The 24,143-nt window shown below is 42.5% G+C and overlaps 1 protein-coding gene across 2 annotated transcripts in view; it reads left to right on the plus strand.

Annotated features, from left to right (window-relative positions):
• The window catches only part of TNXB (tenascin XB), a 148,725-nt gene that overhangs the window by 48,430 nt on the left and 76,152 nt on the right, over positions 1-24,143 (plus strand). Inside the window, exons 4-9 of one of the 2 annotated variants that reach the window (XM_063938154.1) lie at positions 1,261-1,394; positions 5,916-6,066; positions 9,089-9,352; positions 12,625-15,186; positions 16,684-16,779; positions 21,282-21,566. In XM_063938154.1, coding sequence (XP_063794224.1) covers positions 1,261-1,394; positions 5,916-6,066; positions 9,089-9,352; positions 12,625-15,186; positions 16,684-16,779; positions 21,282-21,566 — 3,492 coding nt within the window. The remainder of the gene's footprint in view (positions 1-1,260; positions 1,395-5,915; positions 6,067-9,088; positions 9,353-12,624; positions 15,187-16,683; positions 16,780-21,281; positions 21,567-24,143) is intronic. The other variant, XM_063938155.1, reaches the window with a different exon arrangement.

Genomic DNA, 24,143 nt, shown 5'->3' on the forward strand with positions numbered 1-24,143 from the left:
ACATGTCAGTGTTTCGAGGGTTTTATTATATGTGAGCCTGGAAACACTCCTCTCTGCAATGCATCTAGAAGGAATACAATGTGCCATGTAAAAGAATAGGACAACCCTAGGTCACTGCTGAGTGGCTGTGCTGCATTCTGCAAGAGAGGAACACCTAGGAATGGCCATCAAATGGTTCAGAAGCAATGGTCTCCATCAATAGAGCCATCAGTGCTCTACGTCAATGGCAGGAGACCATAGATGAGTTTTCTGTCATCAATGGCAAAAACATTGACCATCGGTGGAAAACCATTTATGGTTCCTAATCATTGATGGTCGATTGCCATCCCTAGAGGCACTGCTAATCTCTCCACCTCTTTATCTCCCTTTTGTAGATATACCACCCCACCCCCCTGCCATTTGCACAGTCTCCACACAAAGACAATGTTGAAGATGTAGCAAACCAATCAATTTACAGCTAACGTTTTATAGACTGTACTTTTTGATAATAGCAAAAAGATGATTGGATGCTTGTTCAACTTCTACACTTGTCTTCTTTAAAGCGTTTGAGATATCCCTCAATGCCTTTTTGCATAGACTGCCCCCTTTGCACCTAGATAGAATGCGGGAAGCCACCTTTTCTCACTTCCTGCTGGAGTGGAGCGATACTGTTCTCTATGGAATTTATATTTGAATATGTGGAGGTTCCCGGATACCTGCAGAGTGTGTCTGATCCAACCTGCTACTTACACAGAGCATCTCTATGATATGCATAGAACCTCCCTGTAGCCATGCAGCTGGAAAAACTCTGGGGTCTATGTACTAAACCTTAGAGAGAGATAAAGTTTACAGAGATAAAGTACCAGCCAACCAGCTCCTAACGGTCATTTTTCAAACCCAGCCTTTTACATTGCAGTTAGAAGATGATTGGCTGGTACTTTATCAACGTCCACTTTATCTCTCTTCAAGGCGTAGTCATAGACCTCATTGGATCCCACTCCCCTACCTGACATTGCAGAAGGTAGTGAAGAAGTCTTCTGGTTACAGTGGTGTGGTGAGAGAGAATACAACCTTTGCCGTTCCAGAAAATCAGGCTAAGGAAATGCGGTCACAGTCATAGCTTTCTGTAATTGCGATGGAAACCATCTGGTCAGGCATTATGCCTCATCATATTAATCATGAGAATGGGGGAAAGCTGGGACTATTATTTTACATGTTGAGGGTCGTCACTATACTGTAGGTGCCCATGAGAGAGTTGATAAATCCTCCAATGTTTTATAGACGACACAGAAGTCACAGAAGTCTCAGCAGTCAGCGGCCTACGTGTGACATCCCATGAAGAGTCCACAGTCACTCTGGAGTGGGACCAGCCTCAGATGCCTCCAGATTCATATGACATCACTTTCAAAGTTAAGGTATGCATATTGCTTCTGGAGAATGGACATGTAACATTTTGGGAGAATGCAATTATCATTAGGTTGAAGGCTATTATAAATGCATACAGTATTTGTCAACTTTTCCTAATTTTCAGGAGCTGTCTAAGCAGTGTTGGACTGGGGCATGTAGGGTCCACCGGGGGAATGCAGTGGTAGGGGCCCATGTTTAGGGGTGTGGCCAGTCTCTAGAGGGGGTGTGCCCAGCCACCACATTGGTTTGCCTAACCATTTTGCAAGTGTTGGTCCCCTAGATAAATATATACAGTAAATACTGTAGTGCAGGCAAGATAATGTACTAGATTAGTAACAGCACAGTCTGGAACCTAATCCCTAGAGGAGGGGGTGGGCCCCCAGGCAGTAGGGCCTACCGGTGGTTTCCGCTGTACCCCTGTGGGCCAGTCCAACCCTGTGTCTAAGATTTGCCCCTGGATATATTCCTGTTTTAAACTTTACAGCAACAATTTTATTTTTCTATTTTCCTGCATGTTCTTGTTCTCTATGGTTTACAGCGTCACATTTACTAGTATTGATTATGCTCCAAGATTTACTGACACAGTACTACCTAGGTCAGTGGTGGATTAAAATAAGGTTATAGGGGTTCCAATGTAGCAAAGCCCTGCCCCTCCTGCGCTCTGATTGGTTACTGACCAGATCTGAATCGTGCAGCCATCAGCCATCCTACTCCCTCTGAATCCAATAGATGCTCCCACTCAGAACCAAAGTGTCCTTGGAAATTATCTTAAAATGTTCTTTACTATGTAACTAACTATTCAAAAAAGGAACCAAATCTGATTTCTCTGACGTCCTAGTGGATGCTGGGTACTCCGTAAGGAAAGAAAGAAAGAAAGAAACATAAAAGAAACAGTAATTTTCCCTCTGTGATGGTACAAATCGTTCTGCGGTAATTAAAGACAGCCGCATACCTCGACTGAGTAAGGGTTCTTCCATAACGGCAAGGGAAACATTCAAGCTTATATGTTAATGAACCTATCAATGTGTAAGTGAAATGGATAGTATTGCGGCAGAGCACTTTACTGACACATAATATTTCACGGTTGCGCTGGATTGTGTCAGGGGGATCCAGGCAAAGTGCTCCTGACAGACGCAGGTTCTTGCAGAGGAACGCTTTGCAGTGCCTCCTACTTACAGTACTTCTCCCCAGCCTTTTGCTTTATATGAACGTTGGAACTTTGGATGGTTCCCGTTCTCAGAGTTCTGGCTCATATCGGAGTGATACCCAACATTTATTATTGCCGTATTAATTCTACATTTAATATTGGTGTTTTTATTTAATGTTTATATTTTTTAGGGATATTTTTTATTCAAAATGTATTTTTGAAATATGTAACATTTATTATTTATGTGTTTTCATTATTTATTGATGTATCTATTAATATTTATTCACTTATATATTCAGTATTTATCATTGATGTACTTACAAAGTTTTATTTGTTGTACAGTAGCAAACTCTGGTCATTTTACATGCATGGGGACCGTCCCCTTCCTGTTATGATATGCTTTACTACGGGTTGGGTTCGTGTGACCGGCGTTTGGGAGATAGGCGGTCACCATACCGGTGGTGGGGTCCTGGGTTTTAGATGGCCGGTGAGGGAATCGCAACGAAGCCCCTTGCAGGCTTGCTGCCCCTTGCGATGCTCGCCACAGGTTCTATTCCTGCTCTATGGGTACCGTGGACACCCACGAGTGGAAATAGTCCCTGTTGGTCGGCATGCAGACCGTCGGGCTGTTCAACGTTCAGGATCCCGGCGTCGGTATAGTGAACGGCAGTCTCCCGACTGCCGGTCACATAACTACATCCCTTTACTACAGCTAAAAAATTTGTGTTTCCATGAATTATTACTGTATTTACTCATATCGACATTGGGGGTCATTCCAAGTTGATCGCTCGCTAGCTAGTTTTAGCAGCCATGCAAACGCTATGCTGCCGCCCACTGGGAGTGTATTTTAGCTTAGCAGAAGTGCGAACGGTTGTATCGCAGAGCGCCTGCAAAAAAATTGTGTGCAGTTTTAGAGCAGCTGAAAACCTACTCAGCGCTTGCGATCACTTCAGACTATTCAGTTCCGGATTTGACGTCACACACCCGCCCAGCGTTCGCCCAGCCACGCCTGCGTTTTCCCTGGCACGCCTGCGTTTTTCCGCACACTCCCTGAAAACGGTCAGTTGCCACCCAGAAACGCCCACTTCATGTCAATCACTCTGCGGCAAGCAGTGCGACTGAAATACATCGCTAGACCCCGTGCGAAACTACATAATTCGTTGTGCCCGTACGTCACGCATGCGCAGAAATGCCATTTTTTAGCCTGATCGCTGCGCTGCGAACAAATTCAGCTAGCGATCAACTCGGAATGACCCCCCCATTGTGCATTGGCTAGGTGTGTGTTAATTAACTGATTGTGTAGCTTATTTTACATACTTTTTGTGCCTTTTTATCTTTTTTTATACTAATGTTTTAATACTATATGTTGCCTGATGAAGGGAAAATATTTTTTAAGCTTGATGTAAATGGTATCCATTTGGACGGTCGACCATGTTAAGGTCGACGGTCATTAGGTCGACCACTATTGGTCGACATTGACATGGTCGACGTGGACATATGGTAGACACATGAAAATGGTCGCCGCGTGGCAGGTCGACACATGAAAATGTCGACGTGTATTTTTATTTTATTTTTAAATCGATTTTTTACTTTTTCATACTTTACGATCCATGTGGACTACGACTGGGAACGGTAACCTGTGCCGAGTGCAGTGGTAGCGGAGCAAGGCACCTTTCGCGCAGCATGGCGAGCGAAGCGAGACATGCAAGGGGACGCAAAACACTAATTGGGGTTCCTGGTCATGTTACGGAAAAAATTACACCAAAAACAGTTAAAAAATCCATGTCTACCTTTTCATGTGTCGACCTGTCCCGCGTCGACCATTTCATGTGTCGACTATTAGTCCATGCCGACCATGTCTATGTCGACCAATAGTGGTCGACCTAATGAATGTCGACCTTAACATGGTCGACCATTCATACCGGAACCAGACGTAAATCAGGGGGTTCTCAACTCCAGGCCTCAAGGCACACCAACAGGTCATGTGTTCTGGATGTCTTTAACCATGCACAGGTGAGGTATATTCTGCCAGGTCAGTAATTATCTCACCAGCCTTCACAGACAGAAAGCCTGAAAACATGACCTGTTGGAGAACTTGAGGGTTGACGTTGAGAACCACTGACGTTATGTAGATAAAGGCTGCACACGCTCCGTCTACGTTTTCATGTGAGTTTTGTTGATGCGTGAAGCGCTTCCAAGACCAGATGCCTCTAACAAAGACGTATATCGCCTGTATCACACTAGAGAATGTAGACTTAGTGCGTTTCTATGGATTGTGGTCTGACGCTATGGTTACATTTACAAATGTTGCTGAGGAAAGTCCAAGGGATGTAATGAAGTCTGAGTTGGCCGGAGGTGCGGGTTCCCGGGTGAACTCGGACTTTGTTTAAAGTGGCATCAAGTAAATTATTGCAGCTTTCAAATAACGTCCAAATTCGGTCGGGAACCCGCACCTCTGGCCAAGTCGGCTTTCATTACATCCGGCCCCAAGAGTTTAAATTAAATTTATGGGTGAGCTCTTTCTTGGACAACTATCACAGATGTAAATAAGCACAAAGTTGTCTTTTGCGCCTGATTGGAATTGATATAAAGGTAGGTGCGCCATAATATCCCTTTAATCCGGGACACCTATGATTTACACAGGTTCTGTGGCTGGCCAAATTTAAGCCTGCATTTCACCTGGTTTTAATAAGCCACAGAACCTGTGTAAATCATAGTCGTCCCAATTTAAAGGGATGGTATGGTAAGCCTATAGACTGTATAGGTGAGTTTTCAGTGGGGGTAGATTTACTAATGCTCCTAAGACAAGTGGAGGTGTTTCCTATAGCAACCAAACAGATTCTATAATTTTCTAGAATGCAATAGAGAAATGATAGCTAAACTATGATTGGCTGCTTTTCATTTTTAAAAGCTTTAGTAAATGTTTCCCTTGGAGAGAGACTATGAAGCAGTTGCCCAAAGCATCCAATCAGCATCTGTCATTTCATAGACTGCTAGATAAATGACAGTTGGAGCTGATTGGACAGCTTCTCCACTTTATCTCTCTCCAAGGCTTGATACATATCTCCTTAGATTCTAATCACCTGTAGCACCTACAGTATTCCTGAAATGCTCTACGCCAGTGGTTCTCAAACTCGGTCCTCAGAACCCCACACAGTGCATGTTTTGCAGGTAACCCAGCAAGTGCACAGGTGTATTAATTAATTACTCACTGACACATTTTAAAAGGTCCACAGGTGGAGATAATTATTTCACTTGTGATTTTGTGAGACCTGCAAAACATGCACCGTGTGGGGTCCTGAGGACCGAGTTTGAGAACCTATGATATATTGTATACACTTGATACTGTAATGCATAATGTTATATATTAATTACTTTACAGAAGGAGAATGGCGTGATAAGCACCACAATCAGCGGCTCCCTGGTCACATACCACCAGACTGGCCTGGCTCCAGGAGAAGAGTATCATGTGACCATCCAGCCTCGCAAGGGCTCAACGCTTGCACCCGAGACATCTATAACTGCTACAACAAGTGAGTGTGCGTGGACCTGAGCCCCAGGATTCCTGAACTATGTGTTCAGAACGCCAACGCTGGCATTCACAGCGTACTGGGAGCTGCGCTGGACATCAGATGAGTCTCCTGCCCACCCTAGGGATGCCACAAGCTGTATTTCCCATTGACAGGCTAATTGGTAGCAAGCTGTGTTCCACTGTTAAAGCTTTATTGGTGGAAATAGCGGACCTGTCCAAAATAGTTTGGACCAGGCTCTCAGATTTCCTTTTTTGGAAAGCAAACATGACTGACGCAAATCAGAACATACGAGTCACTCCACGCCGTTGATGAACTGTGAATGTATAAAAGCCTCATATTTTTGGCTTCCCCTTTTTTGAACCAATAAACACGGACATTCAGGTTACACAGAGTTTGCATACTCTGTAAGTGCACCTCTAGTGTCATATTCCACGCTCATTCCTGCTACTTCAATCAATCTAAATCATAGCTCCCTGACCTGCAAGTTTCCAGATATTGGGCCTAATTTAGAGTTGATCACAGCAGCAAATTTGTTAGCAGTTGGGCAAAACCATGTGCACTGCAGGGGAGGGGGGGGGGGGGGGTCAGATATAACATGTGCAGGAAGAGTTAGATTTGGATGTGGTGTGTTCAAACTGAAATCTAAATTGCAGTGTAAAAATAAAGCAGCCAGTATTTACCCTGCACAGAAACAATATAACCCACCCAAATCTAACTGTCTCTGCAAATGTTATATCTGCCCCACCTGCAGTGCACATGGTTTTGCCCAACTGCTAACAAATTTGCTGCTGCGATCAACTCTGAATTACCCCCATTGTGGTACTTAAAATCCCAGGTCAACCTGGCATGCTGATACTTGCAGTTCCACAATGGATGGAGAGTCAAAGGTTACCTACCTCTCTAGATACACATGTACCCAGCTCACATCAGCACAGAGCAGGATTAAAAGGGGTGGGGGTGGGGATTGCACAGGGGTCATGCAGATCAGGCAGGGTCGTCGGGTTGCAAAATAAGCAGGATCCTGCAATTGTGAACTGGGGACACTGTGGCATAACGTAATTTTTTTGGCTATTACAATGTGGCATAATATGACCTGGGGTCACTATGTGAATATGAACTGGGGGCACTGTGTAGCATAATAGTCACTGGTAGCATTACAAAGTGGCATTTGTGAACTGGAGGCACTATAATAGCACATAATGCGAACTCTGGGCAGTACAATGTGGCATAATGTGACCTGGAGGCACTGTGTGGCATAATGTGACCTGGAGGCACTGTGTGGCATAATGTGAACTAGGGCACTAATATGGGGCACAAAAGAAGCTAGGACACTACTACTGTATGAGGCATAAAATGAACTTGGGCACTACTATGAGGCATAAAATGAACTAGGGCACTACTATGAGGCATAAAATTAACTAGGGCACTACTATGAGGCATAAAATGAACTAGGGCACTACTATGAGGCATAAAATGAACTAGGGCACTACTATGAGGCATAATATGACCCAAGACACTTCTATGAGGCATACAATGAACTACCACTTTAGAGAGAGGTGACTATCTAGAACAGGGATTCCCAACCACGGTCCTCAAGGCATACTAAGGGGTAAATTTACTAAGATGTAGTTCTATTTAAGATGGGATGTTGCCCATAGCAACCAATCAGATTCCAGGTATTATCTTTTAGAAGGTGCTAGATAAATGAGAAGTAGAATCTGATTGGTTGCTAAGGGCAACATCCCGTCTTAAATAGAACTCCCATACTAGTAAGTTTACCCCTAACAGTCCTGGATTTAAGGATAGCCATACTTGAGCACAGGATACTTAATTAGTACCTCAGTTATTTTGATTTAACCACCTGTGCTCAGGCATGGATATCACTAAAACCTGCACTGTTAGTGAGCCTTGAGGACCGAGGTTGGGAAACACTGATCTAGAAATATTGGGGTGGGGGTCACTTCAGAATATTGCCACGGAACCCACAAAGCTCTAGTTACACCCTTGAATAATTATCTGCATAGGGGTATATTCAATTAAGGTCGAAACTGCCGTCTTTCCGAAAAGACGGCAGTTTTCGACTTTTTCAGGTCGGAAGGGGTTCTGACCTATTCAGTCCCCAGCATTTTTATTCGTCAAGTTGGGGAATTCGACTTGTTGAATAGTACGTGAATTGTCGGTATAGCTGCCGATTCACGTGCTTCTGAGGGAAACGGGGCCAAATTCGACAAGTTTTGGCCCCGTTTCCAACCATCTCAGTTCGACTTAAAAAAAAGTTGAATTGAGATGGGCATTGAATAGCCCTTGTCGGATACATTCCGACAAATGTATATCAGAATGGATCCGACCTCAATTGAATATACCCGATAGTAGGTATCTCTTTTAGGCCTTGGTCAATGAAACAGGAATTTATTCATATCCATTATGGCTACCAATTAACCATTAAAAGGTTAACTTAGCAGAGGTCATACAGGGCAATGGATCACCTAACTATTAGATGTGGCTCATATATAGGCACCCAGGGGTCTATTCTTGAAGCAGTGAAAAGTGTGGAGAAGTGAGCCAGTGGAGAAGTTGCTCATGGCAACCAATCAGCATTGAAGTAACATTTATAATTTGCATACTATAAAATTATACAGGGCAGCTGATTGGTTGCCATGGGCAACTTCTCCACTGGCTCACTTCTCCATACTTTTCACTGCTTCATGAATAGACCCCTCAGTGTGTCCCGGTTTTCCAAATGTTCTAATTTTTGGAAGAACTCAGTGACTATTTTTCCAGATGTCCAGACCCCTGGTGAACTTATAGTATTATTAGAATGTGTGGGAACTGTATTCTCTATGTTTCTGCATTTGGCTCCTGAAACGAACCAAGTGGCTGCACATGAAGAATGAAGTCTCTCTGTCGCACAGCTGTCCCACGTTCCATTTGCATTAATAATGTAGGGTGGGGGGGCATTAGCGGCCAACGTGACCTCATTGGATGTGCAGGACCTCATTTTTCTTTCTACGCCCTTGTTTAGGGATTGAGACGCCACGTGGCTTCCGCATAACAGAAGTCGCTTATACTTCTCTATTACTGCGATGGGAGAGGCCAAATTTCCTTCCTGACCGCTACGTTGTCACGCTTGTTCCTCCCATTGGCAAGGAGAGGAAACTGAGGGTCCCTGGGAAAGGGGACAGGATCAGGGTGACAGGTCTGGAGGAAGGGACTGAATATAGAATACTCCTGAGAGCAGAGAAAGGACTGGAACAGAGCCAAGATGCTGAGATCACTGGAACTACAGGTGACGCAATGGGAGTAGAGTTTGGGGTGGGGTGGGGTTCTGTATGAGTGAAATGAGGAGGGTGGAGGACGAGTGCATCTGCGAAAGACATAATGAAAGGATGATGGTCTAATAGCTGGGGGTGGGGTATAATGGAGATGAGACGTGTGGAACGTGAGCTATCCTGGGAAGAACTAATTTATTTTTATTTATTTTTTTAGTATATTTTATTAACATATGACGACCTATATTTTTGTTTCCAGTTGCTGCCAATCAAGGACGCTGCAGGACGTTTTGGACAAGACTAATATTTGACTTTATTTTAGTACATAACTTTTATGTTTACAGGTTTTCATCTTCCTGCAAACGGCAGCTCTAACCGCTCCTTATAATTCCTTCACTGCGAATATTTTGAATATTTCCAACGTGTGTGTTGTCCTGCAGTGTCAGCTGTCAGCCAGTCAAGTCGTTCCATTGTACGTTTTGACTATAATGCCTTCACCTGAGGCTCTGTCTATTTGGAAATGACAAGTCCCGGCAAGTCACGCCTAGAGTTGGCCACGGCAGCTGGAGAGCCACCGGCTCGCATACTGCAGGCCTGCTTTAAAGTCTTATAATATGAAAGGGGGGGGGGGGGGATATAGAAATTAGGTGCACACAAAATCTGCCAAACGCTGTCTGGGCATGCTGGGAGTGGTAGTTCTATTGCAAATAAAAAAAAATCAAAGAATGCCTTTTCACCTTTAATTCGTAAATTAAAATATAAAAAGGGGGGGAGGGGGCATTGAGAAACTTCCCCTATTGCTAAAAAGACCAAGCTAAGAATTGCAATCTCACATGATACTCAGGGCGGTATGCAATTAAGTGAAAAGAAAAAAATTAGCTTTTTGCTATTTTTAGGTCGAATGGGGATTTGCCCTATGCAATAGAAGGGAGGTTCTTTTCCGCCTATGAGAAAAATGCGGCTGGAACGGAAAATACGTGGATCGGCGAATCCATGTGTTTTCTGTCGAAATGCGGGTTATTTTCACAGATTTTGAGACATTTGTCACTATTGCCTTTTCACTTAAAAAAAAAAAAAAGATGAAAAGACATTGGCGAAAATGCCTTCAAAATGGACAAAAACAGGCCGCAATTGAATACTTGGGGGGTGCGTATTCATTAGCTCCATACCCCCCCCCCCCCCCTAAGACATGCTGGACAAATATGTAAATACATTTATATATCATACACTGAGTGGCCGAATTATGATGACCACCAGGTTAGTACTTTATTGGCCACCTTTTGCCCTTTACATGGCTTAAATTCCTCTAGGGAATGTGGGACTGATCAAGTCGGTCCACTCTACGTTTCTCTCACGCATCCAGAAGCCATTTACTATTACAGTCAACGCGCTCTGACCCAGAGTTTTGTCAACTGGTCCACTCTGTGGACACTTTACCAACTGCCGCCCTCAATCAATTCAACAGTGCACCTGTTTTGCTATTGCTTGAGCCAACAATAATTCCACGTTCGAACATCCATCAGATTGCATCATTTACCCATTATTTCATGAGTGATATTAGTCTCTGCATACCTTCACCTTTCCCTACTGAAAGGTGCAGAATAGGTGCTTCAGAATTGCCTGGGGTCATATAATATTTTGTCCACTAAAATAGTGAAAGAGAAGGAAAATAGAGTGCCTCAGAGCGTGTAATAGTGGAATAATATCCCCTGATAAAAAGACATGGTCAAAAATTAATACAAAATAAAGACTTATCTTAGTTTTTGCTTGTCAGATTGATTTTTGAGGGAAATTCTAATATCGTATGTACTGTTTTTAAAACATAACTAATTGTAACAAGCTCAAAATATTAGTTTTATAGATCACCACGGGTTTACGAGGCACACCTTGTCCCACAAACTCACACCCAATACGGTAAAGTTGAAAGTTTTAGACAATCAATAAAATACAGTAAATAGCTAACGTACAGAATTGCTAACGTACAGAATTGAAAAATGGCGAGTGCTTATCTGTCACAATACAAACGCGTTTCATCTAAGAGCAAGACTTCATCAGGGGCCCCATGATGAAGGCTTAGTCTTAGACGAAATGCGTTGGTACTGTAAATCCACACTTGGACTCTTCTATGGACAGGTCATTATTTTCAATTCTGTACGTTTGCTACTTACAGCAGATAATTGAGTGAAGTGGATTAAAGCCTATATATATATGTATATATATATATATATGGATCCGGTCTTTAGCTCGACACTCATTAGGTTGATCACTATTGGTCGACATGCATTAGGTCGACAGGGTCACTAGGTCGACATAAGTTTTTCAAATTTTTTAACGTTTTTTTAACTTTTTCATACTTTACGATCCACGTGGACTAGAATTGGATATAGTAACTTGTGCCAAACGCAGTGGTAGCAGAGCGAGGCACCTTTTCCTGAAGCATGGTGAGCGAAGTAAGCCATGCAAAGGGATATGGTGCACTAATTCGGGTTCCCAGTCACTTTACAAAAAAACGACACCCAAGTCGACCTTTTTCCATGTCAACCTATTTCGTGCTGACCTAATGACCTTGTCGACCTATTTTAGGTGTCGACCTATTCACTGTCAACCTAATGACTGTCAACCTAGTTATTGTCGACCCTATGATCCACACCCATAACTATATATCCTGTATAATAAAAAGCTAACGCTGCTCCTCACCTCTATGGGGGGAATTCAAGTGTTTTGCGAGCCAGTGGCCACAAGATGGCACCTGACAGAACAATTCAAGTCTATCTTTATATATACTGTATATATAATATTTACATAACTCTTGCTGAGTAATTAATTCCAACATTCCAACACCTGCAGTCAATTCATTGCTAATAATACCCGCTAGGCATATTACTATGTTCCACTGGGCCAGTGATGGGAATGTTCCATAAGTGTCTACCTACGATTAATTTTTTTGTTGCTAATTTGAAATGACATGTTTATTACATACCCTTTATTTGCCAGTGCCCCAGATAACATTTGAATAGACCAAGTGCAACCTTAATAATCACACATTAATTCACATTTTTTTCCCTCCCTTATAACAATTTCACCAAGAGCATCATGACACTAATGGCTTCACATTCCTGCACATTTGTAGGAAGACTAACACTTTCGTTATACAGGGCAACACACTTTTAACATCATTTTGACTTTACAGAACTGTTTAATTCTGCATTTCAATTACAGTATATAGTCTCATCCTAGATTTGAATACAAACAGGGTAACTCTAATCTTCTTAATTTGGTGCTTTACTAGCTGGAGAAGAACGAAAACGTCCTGGGGCGGAACACGTGACCCATGGCTCAGTGGGGACCTCTCACAATGTTGATACATCTGGGATACTAGAGTCTTCAATAAAGGAAACTAGATTTCACCCTACATTACCTAACACAGACAGAAGTCTTCTGACAAAAGAAATTAAAGAGATACTTACAGAAGACCCGAAGGGGAGTAGTGTTATACACACAACAAAAAACATTAAAACTATCATCACTACCATATATGAAACACATCACCGGGAAGATGGGAGCATGGTAGATGTTTACCGTAAAACGGAGGATTCAGAATATCCGTCAACCAAACCACCACATGGCCAAGACAAGTTGGCGGTGGACAATGTGAGGATAGAGGGTGCTTTGGAAAATGTAAGAGAATTTGATAGGCGGGACAAATTACCTGGCATCAAGTTAGAAAGTTGGATATTCACAACGAACGTTACAGATTTTGACCCATCTACAAAAGAAAGTTCCATTAGTTGGCATGAAGCAGAAACAGAAGTGTCACCTCACCCAAAAGCTGTGGATCGAATGCCAAACATCCATTCTAAAGTGCCTGTTCCAGGCAGTGGACGGTTGCCAGATACTTCCAGCGTCGCTAAGAAGCTTCTGGAGTTTGAGTCCTCAAAAATGAAGCCTGTCATAAAATCTGATAAGGATGAAGAACAAAACAAAAGTCATCCAGAGCGTGTGTCTCCAAGTGAAAACATCAACCATAGATTACCACTCTCCGGAAGTGGGGGCCTGTTGGATAGTTCAAAAACTACGATGACAGAGGAAACATCTAAGGAAAGTATCTCTGAAACTGGTGGGCCAGGAGTTAAAAGTGGGGAAAACACAATAGATGTCCCAGCAGACCCTTCAAAAACCAGAAAGCACATAACCACATTAGTAAAGGTAAATAAGATAGTAACTACCACAAAAATAAAAGGTGCCGGTAGAGAAGATGATAAGTATTTCCATAATGTGACAACAGTGGTGGAAGGCCTTGATGGCACAACAAAATCAGCAGCAAGAACTAAGAACCAAACCAGGGCAATGGGACACCACATGAAGTCAGTAATTGAGAACCTACCAGAAAAGCTCTCTATCTATAATGGAACATTTATTCAGCGTTTAGAGAGTTACCTCCGAGCTACCTCTTACCCACTAAAGGTCAACCAGACAGTGGAATCTGTAGCCCAGGCAATATTTCTTTACTTGGTGAAATGGAAGCCACACAGTTTTACAGGAATGGTGTATGAACGGCTTCCTCAAAAAACTCCAGGTGCCTCAGAGAACTCAGAACCCATAGGGTCATCACGACTGCAAGGCAATATGGGAATACCGGTCAATGAGAACAGAATACCAAGCAATACCTCTACTGGTATTCATCAGCCACAAGGGGGATCTGTGTTGTTGACAAAACCGGACTCCGCAACGACCATATCCATTGCTCCAAATCTAAAAACTCTTGGAAGGGTGGAAGCAGTGGGGGATATAGCTACCCCTATGATTTTGACAGTAGGGAAACACAGTTCTACCTCTGAAGTTACAGAAGAAAATCTGGATGTCCGGGATAAAGTCTCAAAAGATCCATCAAAAACGATGAGTGAAGTAGATCCATCAAAAACTCTGCCTTCCAAACCTTTAGGAGATAAAAGCAAAGTGTCACAAAAGAGGCTACCACCCCCAAAAAAGGCTACTGTACCAAAAGAAAAAATGGAGCAGAAGGAGAATGACAAGGGTGAAAAAAATGTTGAGGAGGAAAAAATGTCAACAGGGTCCCTTGACAAAGAATATGACATATCCTCGAGGATAAGCATTTTTGAAATATCTACTATAAAACCCACAGAAAAGGTAAAATCCAGCTCTACTACTCATAGTGGAAACCTTAACATTGATGAGGATGAAACACTAGAGCGTAGTACCCTACAATCACATCTGCACCAAAATGTGAAACCAGAATCTAGCACAGAGATATTTGCAAAGGGACTTCCAAATTATGAGAGCAAACTCATAGACGATAGAATGGAAGAAGGGTCTGTAATATCCAGGAAACGGCCAACGTACCCTAGAAAGACAGACCCCAATAGGCAGAGCCCAAATCATGAAACAGGTGAGGAAGAAAGAATACACAAAGAACCAGTCAGTGGGAATTTTCCAAATAGAGAAATCTCTCATGTAATTCAGGAAAATTCATTAGTGGTTAAAAAAAATGTAGGGTCTGGTCAGGAGCAAGATAAAGCTGGTCCCACAAGAAGCCCTGTTTCAGTGAAAGTACCAAGGCCTGGGACTCATGGAAGACCCAGTATCCTACAGAAAAATACAACCAGTCTTGTGGTTTCATTAGAAGGTCTTGGGCTTCTGTGGGACAAGGTCTTAATCCGTTATAGCCCATGGCCAACAATTGCTGGTAGCACTCCAAGCCAAATAGAGGTGGATAGAAGAGTCAGGCAGGTGGAAATCAAGGATTTGGCCCCGGGGACCAGCTACAGACTTGATCTCCATGGGATGCTGAGGGGCCGCTCATCCAAGTCCTTCTCACTGGTGGCTGACACAGGTACTGGGAAGCTAGGTCATAGAGAAACTGGGGATCTGGGATTGTTTTGACGTTGTACTCACTGCCCACTAGCTATTCGGCTTTTCACTTCCCTTACAACCCCTCCATTATGCAGAATTGGGAATGATTAATGTGTGGGTTCTATCATGGGAGGGCACTATGATTTATCTTGTTGTGTCTTTTCCCCCCTACTTATAGGACTGCTTAACATTGGAACTTGTCATATTCTATTCTACTTACCTTGTTCTCTTCTTTTAATGATTTCATTTATTTCATCTTATTACCGTCTTGAGTTGTTCACTACAATTTGACTATGACTTTTTTTGCTTTCCATTATCTTTTTATTTCTTGACCTATAATTTACCCTCACTTGTGCTTATAGTTTCCACGTCACAAATTTGGGTAAAGCCATCCGATGAATGGCTCCACCATGTATGGTCCAAAGATGTTTTATATCGAATATAATTCTGCCAAATTCTCCTCTACCCCAGTAATGTTTAGGAGGGTCTCTTATTGCTAACAAAATGATACTTTATGGATAACATGATATATCAAATGTTTATTTAATATCTTTTAGGATCTAATTTGTTAATTTCACGGAGACCTCCATAATAAGTCTTCTTTACACTCTACAACTCTCAGTACTCAGTCTGCCCTCTCTGTCGTTATCCTCTTTCCTCTATCTCTATCTACTTTTCCATCACTGTCACTCATGGATGAATAACACCACAGTTTTACCTCACAGGCTTCTCTCTCCCTTTGCCGCTCGCTGCGTGTTCACCGTATGGCCAAATGACACCGCGTCTGACCTGCTGATAACACCTTTACCCTTCAGGCAATGTGAACGCACAAATGTATATATATCATATTGTAATCAAATGGTGTACACGTGAGAACAGTGTGTGTAAAGATGGATATACATGCGTGCTTGGGTTTTTTAAAATTAGTCTATGTTTCAGCACAAGCATACGTGTATATTTGTAACATGCATGGTGACGTCCTGATGGATGGGAGAATGCGTTTGTATATGAATTTGTATGATATATATATATATATATATATGCTAATGACAGGTCTGTATTGTAAGCTCTCTGTGCCAGTCTGTCATTACTCTTATATATGTATATTCTTCAGTATATATATATAAGTGCACTCTGCAATCTCAGTTTATGTCTAATATACATAGTACTCATCATGGTGTATGTATATAACATAAACTACTAATATATATTTTTGCGTGTGTGTGTCTTATATAGGTAAATATGTACAGACACATACATAAGAATATATAGTCCCTGCTTTGTAGCATGTCAATGGGCACAGATGTTGCATGCAAAATTCGTGGTTAAGCATGGAATTTGTAGCGGATAATAAATCTAGGAAACAATGGATAGATAATGGGGTGGGGAAGGGTGTCATGGGGTAGCATGCATTAAATTTGGGGATATTTCGTGCAAAGGCTACAAGAAATAACACTCATTTCATCCTCGCTGACAGCTCTGTTACACAGTACCGCACCACCCACACCACAACAAATTACAGTGACCACGCAACCGCCGTCTCCAGGGGACTTCACCACGTCAAGTCCACCAGGTAACTTGTCTATGATTGCCTGCTCTATGGTCACCAGGCATCTGGATCTCAGCCTCTATTGGCCAAACCTGTCTCCTTCTTATTGTTTGCTCATGAGTCTTAATTTATCCAACTCCTCCTTCCTTGATCATTGACCATGTATGAATCGCAACTTCTATCAGTAAACTCAGTCTGCTGTGCTCTCAGCCGATACTATGCTATGAAACACCACCTTTATGTTCAACTAACATGATACAAGTCTGTTTTAGGCCCAGATTTATCAAGCCTTGGAGAGTGATAAATTGCATGGTGATAAAGTACCAACCAATCAACTCAGGAGCTGGTTGGTTGGTACTTTATCACTGTGCTATTTATCTCTCTCCAAGGCTTGATAAATCTGGACCTTAGCCTCTACTATAATTACTTTTTCTCTTCATTGTCACTTATTACAGGAGCTTCAGCCATTATTGTCATCTGCATTTTTGTTTATCAAATAATCATCTCAGCCTCTATTATCCCACTCCTTCTCTATTGTCCCCAATTTCACCAGATACATGGGTCCCAGCCTCTACTATCGCAGTCTCCACTATATTCATCATTTTCTCAGATACATGGGTCCCAGCCTCTACTATCCCAGTCTCCACTATATTCATCATATTCTCAGATACATGCGTCCCAGCCTCTACTATCCCACTTCTCCACTATAGTCATCATTTTCTCAGGTACATGCGTCCCAGCCTCTACTATCCCACTTCTCCACTATATTCATCATTTTCCCAGATACATGGGTCCCAGCCTCTACTATCCCAGTCTCCACTATATTCATCATATTCTCAGATACATGCGTCCCAGCCTCTACTATCCCACTTCTCCACTATAGTCATCATTTTCTCAGGTACATGCGTCCCAGCCTCTACTATCCCACTTCTCCACTATATTCATCATTTTCCCAGATACATGGGTCCCAGCCTCTACTATCCTAGTCTCCACTATAGTCATCATTTTTTCAGGTACATGAGTGCCAGCCTCTACTATCCCACTTCTCCACTATATTCATCATATTCTCAGATACGTGGGTCCCAGCCTCTACTATCCCACTTCTCCACTATATTCATCATTTTCCCAGATATATGGGTCCCAGCCTCTACTATCCCAGTCTCCACTATAGTCATCATTTTCTCAGATACATGCGTCCCAGCCTCTACTATCCCACTTCTCCACTATATTCATCATTTTCTCAGATACAGTACATGGGTCCCAGCCTCTACTATCCCACTTCTCCACTATATTCATCATTTTCCCAGATATATGGGTCCCAGCCTCTACTATCCTAGTCTCCACTATAGTCATCATTTTCTCAGGTACATGCGTCCCAGCCTCTACTATCCCACTTCTCCACCATATTCATCATTTTCTCAGGTACATGGGTCCCAGCCTCTACTATCCCACTTCTCCACTATATTCATCATTTTCTCAGATACAGTACATGGGTCCCAGCCTCTACTATCCCACTTCTCCACTATATTCATCATTTTCTCAGATACGTGGGTCCCAGCCTCTACTATCCCACTTCTCCACTATATTCATCATTTTCTCAGATACGTGGGTCCCAGCCTCTACTATCCCACTTCTCCACTATATTCATCATTTTCTCAGATACCATACATGGGTCCCAGCCTCTACTATCCCACTTCTCCACTATATTCATCATTTTCTCAGATACGTGGGTCCCCGCCTCTACTATCCCACTTCTCCACTAAATTCATCATTTTCTCAGATACGTGGGTCCCAGCCTCTACTATCCCACTTCTCCACTATATTCATCATTTTCTCAGATATATGGGTCCCAGCCTCTACTATCCCAGTCTCCACTATAGTCATCATTTTCTCAGATACATGCGTCCCAGCCTCTACTATCCCACTTCTCCACTATATTCATCATTTTCTCAGATACAGTACATGGGTCCCAGCCTCTACTATCCCACTTCTCCACTATATTCAGCATTTTGTCATATACAGTACATGGGTCACAGCCTCTACTATCCTACTTCTCCACTATATCCATCATATTCTCAGATACAGTACATGGGTCCCAGCCTCTACTATCCCACTTCTCCACTATATTCATCATTTTCTCAGATACATGGGTCCCAGCCTCTACTATCCCACTTCTTCACTATATTCATCATATACTCAGATACAGTACATGGGTCCCATCCTCCACTATCCCACTTCTCCACTATATTCAGCATTTTGTCATATACAGTACATAGGTCCCAGCCTCTACTATCCTACTTCTCCACTATATTCATCATATTCTCAGATACAGTACATGGGTCCCAGCCTCTACTATCCCAGTCTCCACTATATTCATCATATTCTCAGGTACATGGGTCCCAGCCTCCACTATCCCACTTCTCCACTATATTCATCATTTTCTCAGATACATGGGTCCCAGCCTCTACTATCCCACTTCTCCACTATATTCATCATTTTCTCAGATACATGGGTCCCAGCCTCTACTATCCCACTCCTTCATTATCACCTGATATGATTCCCTGCCTCTGCTGTACAATTCCTTCTTCCTATTATCACCAGATGAACGAGTCCCAGTCTCTACTATATCACTCACAAAAAAAAGAGAAGAGAAACATGGCCACGCTCGGTTTTACCCGTATTATACATGGCACCAGCTACGTGGCAATATTAATGCCATGCGTAAATTCAAAATGGAAAGAAAATTGCTGTCGGCACTACAGATTTGTATTGGTGGTGACTAGCGCCGACAATTGTCTTTCTGTTTTGTAGAGAAAGTGTCAAGCTGTCAGTCAATCTGTGTCTGTTCTTTAGGAGTACAGAGCCCATTTTATCTGCTGCAGAGGAGATAGCATGATGGTATATATTTAAGTATTAACACTATGCAGGTTATTTAGCTCATTCCTCCAAAGCCTTTGCTATAAATGAATGTCAGACAATGGCTTGATGTGCTCTTAAGGGCATTGCACAGGATAAAAGACTAGCACTCGAATTAGTTGCTGCTCACTTTGTAGGCTTCTCAAGAAGTTCCACTAGGAGTACAGTAACACTAAGCTGTGCTGAGAGAGAGGTTGTGGATACAGAGGACCTGGCTTCTGTAGGGTGTGCACACCATAATTTTGTATAAACCGAGGGGCCGTGCCCTCAAACGGGTGTGGTTCATCAAATCGACAGTGTCTAGGTCGACAATGTTTAGGTCGACCACTATAGGTCGACAGTCACTAGGTCGACATGGATGGAAGGTCGACAGGGTTTCTAGGTCGACATGTGCTAGGTCGACAGGTCTAAAGGTCGACATGAGGATTTTTATTTATTTTTGTGTCGTTTTCTTCGTAGAGTGACCGGGATCCCAAATTAGTGCACCGCGTCCCCTCGCATGGTGCCTTCGCTCCGCTACCGCTTCGCTCGGCACACTTTACCGTTCCAATCGTAGTCCACGTGGATCGTTAAGTATGAAAAAATTTTAAAAAAGAAAAAAAATGTGAAAAACTCATGTCGACCTTTAGACCTGTCGACCTAGCACATGTCGACCTAGAAACCCTGTCGACCTTCCATCCATGTCGACCTAGTGACTGTCGACCTATAGTGGTCGACCTAAACATTGTCGACCTAGACACTGTCGATCTTCAGACCGGATCCCCCCTCAAACACCAGTCTTACTGGCCCTGCAATGTCAGCATGGTAGAGCCCATCAAGTGTTTAACAGTTCAGAGTTGCCACTGTTCTAGAATAATTTGCAAGGACACTTGCATGCTGAATCTATGAATCCAGGCTAGACACCTGCAACATCTATAGTCCTTGGCGCACTACAACCTCCATCATGCCAAGTGTCACTGAGTTTAATAATAAAAAATTGTTTTACATTTTAAATATTATTCTGCAGTAAATCTCAAGTTATAAAGCCTGCAGAATAAGAATACATTGGAAGAATGAACTCTACATGCAGGAAAACACCAATTTCATTGTGACTTTGGTCAAATCTTTAAAGCTTGGCAATGCCCATTGAAATGAATTGCCATCTATCCATGATAATAACCTGGTGCAATTGTTCACCATCTGTTTTAATATACAAATATACCCTAGTATACAACAAGAAACCCTTTATAGATTGAAACATAACTCAAGAACATAAATAATATTGTATAAAGTGAAAGATATGTCTTTAGGCCAGGGGGCACAATAACTTTATGCAGCGTTTAAAGTTAAAAGTTATACTACTGACACAGTTAAAATAGTTTCTGTAGCACATTGGCGGCATACTTGTGTCGGCAACATGGCGTCAACATACGCAGTCTGTGTCAACATAACGATTGTCGTTATGACAACTGCATCCCATTTGGGATAGGACCTCCAAAACACTGTATATTTAATGACTCAAAGGAGTTCTATCAATAAATATTGCTTTTCATTCTTTCTTTACGTAATGAGTTTGAGATATGCGTTACCCTAATTGAATAACTATAACCAACTTCCTTTTACTTCTCCAGTTACAAAAAGACCCATCATACCTCCTTTGGGGGGCCTGCAAGTGCGAGATGTGACAAGTGACACCGTCACATTGGTGTGGAAGGCCAGGACTGGAGTCTTTGAATCCTTCCTGATCCGTTACGAGGATGTGACTGATAGTGCGGGACCAAAAGAGGTTTCCGTTCCCGGGGATCAGCGAGAGATGACGTTGCAGAACCTGAGCCAGAACACCAGATATGGGGTGTCATTATACGGCATTCGGGGAGGGAAGCTATCACGCCCACTCACAGAGGAGGTGACAACGGGTAGGTGGAAACGTCCAATCTGGCAATAACAGAAATTGTTTACTGTTCTGGAAGTATCGGGTAGAACGGGCGTTTCCCAAAAACTTTTTTTTTTGGTCTGGAACAGAATCAATCTATTAAATTGTATCACTCACCACACTGTTCGCTGGGGTCTAGGCCAGTAATTTGTTGATTATAAATATTCTGATTTCTCCAGAGTGTTACAGAACATTCCCCATTCCAGCAGCTGATCAATACAGATCAATATATCTTGCAGCACCCATCATGAGAAACCATGAGATATCTAACCATGAGATGTAGGGGAGACTCTGGTCAGGCGAGGTTAGGAGTTCCAGAACTGGGAAGCAGCACAGGAGAGGTCATGGAGAAGGAAAGGTGCTTACAAGAGAGGGGTCTCCTGACAGAAGCAGGTCTAAGATGATGTGATGTGGTCAGAGGTGTATGAGAGTTGGAATAGTTGGTAAGCACGTTGAAGGTGGGCGGAATAGCTTTAAATTGGATTCTGGAGGTAATTTGTGAGCCAGTGTAAGGATTTCCTTAGAAGTCCAGGAGATGTGGAGCAATGAGAGAGGAACAGTCTTGCTGCAGCAGTTAGGATGGAGATAGCTGGGTGAGGAGAAAGCCAGATAGGAGGAGGTTGCAGCAGTCGAGATGGGAGAGGATGAGTGAATGCATAAGGGTTTGGTACTGTCCACAGCAAGAGAGGGACATATTCCACCAGTGTTTTAGATGGAGACAACAAGACAGCACATGGGATTGTATGTTTGGAGGAAAGCTGATGGTATAGTCGAGAATGCAGCGGTCATGGGGAACTGGGGAGAGTGTGATGCTGTGAGGGAGATTAGAGTCAGTCGGAGGAGGGAAGAGCTCTGCATGGACAAGTACAGGAAGCATGGGGATAGAGAAGTGTATTAGATGGAGAGGCAGTTACACACATGGGATAGAGTGGAGGAGAGAGGTCAGGGAGGTACAGTACATGTAAGGGTTACCTGCATAGTGGAGCATAGGGGTATGAAGAGAGGAAACCTTAATTCCGGCAAGTGTATTCCCAATTACAGAAATATCTTCTGGCCACAAAGATTTGTCCCTTATCAAAGTCGCTCAGGTCTTTACACCTGCCACAACTTCTACATTCAGTACATAGACTACAAGTACTACCTAATGCCTGCCTACCCTCTAATATATCTCTGACCTTCACATGTGTCGAGGACATATATAGTCTTGTTTTGGATCAAGAGTGTTGTGTGTGTGTGTGTGTGTGTGTGTGTGTGTGTGTGTGTGTGTGTGTGTTGTGTAATGGTGCACTGCTAGGGGCATAGATATATTCTAATGATTTTCTGATGGCATAGAGGTATTATAATGATCTGCTGATGACAAAGAAATCTTGTAGTGATGATTTGATGGCATAAAGATGTAGAGATGTGCTGTAATGTTTACTCATGGCATACGTATTTTGTAAGTGTGATGATGTACTAAAGGAATAGAGATACTGAGACCTATTACTGATCTTCTGATGTCATCAATATATTGTAATCCTAATATACTGACGGCATAGACATGTATAAATGATTATCTACTGATGGCATAGAGGTGTGTAATGATTATCTACTGACTGCATAGAGGTGTAATGATTATCTACTGATGGCATAGAGGTGTAATTATTATCTACTGACGGCATAGAGGTGTGTAATGATTATCTACTGATGGCATAGAGGTGTAATGGTTATCTACTGACAGCAAAGAGGTGTAATGATTATCTACTGACGGCAAAGAGGTGTGTAATGATTATCTACTGACGGCATAGAGGTGTAATGATTATCTACTGACGGCATAGAGAGGTGTAATGATTATCTACTGACGGCATAGAGAGGTGTAATGATTATCTACTGATGGCATAGAGAGGTGTAATGATTATCTACTGACGGCATAGAGAGGTGTGATGATTATCTACTGACGGCATAGAGAGGTGTAATGATTATCTACTGATGGCATAGAGAGGTGTAATGATTATCTACTGATGGCATAGAGGTGTAATGATTATCTACTGACAGCAAAGAGGTGTGTAATGATTATCTACTGACGGCATAGAGGTGTAATGATTATCTACTGACGGCATAGAGGTGTAATGATTATCTACTGACGGCATAGAGGTGTAATGATTATCTACTGATGGCATAGAGGTGTGTAATGATTATCTACTGACGCATAGAGATGTGTAATGATTATCTACTGACGGCATAGAGGTGTAATGATTATATACTGATGGCATAGAGGTATAAATGATTATCTACTGATGGCATAGAGGTGTAATGATTATCTACTGATCGCATAGAGGTGTGTAATGATGATCTACTGACGGCATAGAGGTGTAATGATTATCTACTGATGGCATAGAGGTGTGTAATGATTATCTACTGACGGCATAGAGGTGTAATGATTATCTACTGACGGCATAGAGGTGTGTAATGATTATCTACTGACGGCATAGAGAGGTGTAATGATTATCTACTGATGGCATAGAGGTGTGTAATGATTATCTACTGATGGCATAGAGGTGTGTAATGATTATCTACTGAT

This window comes from Pseudophryne corroboree, chromosome 8 (assembly GCF_028390025.1).
Source record: "Pseudophryne corroboree isolate aPseCor3 chromosome 8, aPseCor3.hap2, whole genome shotgun sequence".
NCBI lineage: Eukaryota > Metazoa > Chordata > Amphibia > Anura > Myobatrachidae > Pseudophryne > Pseudophryne corroboree.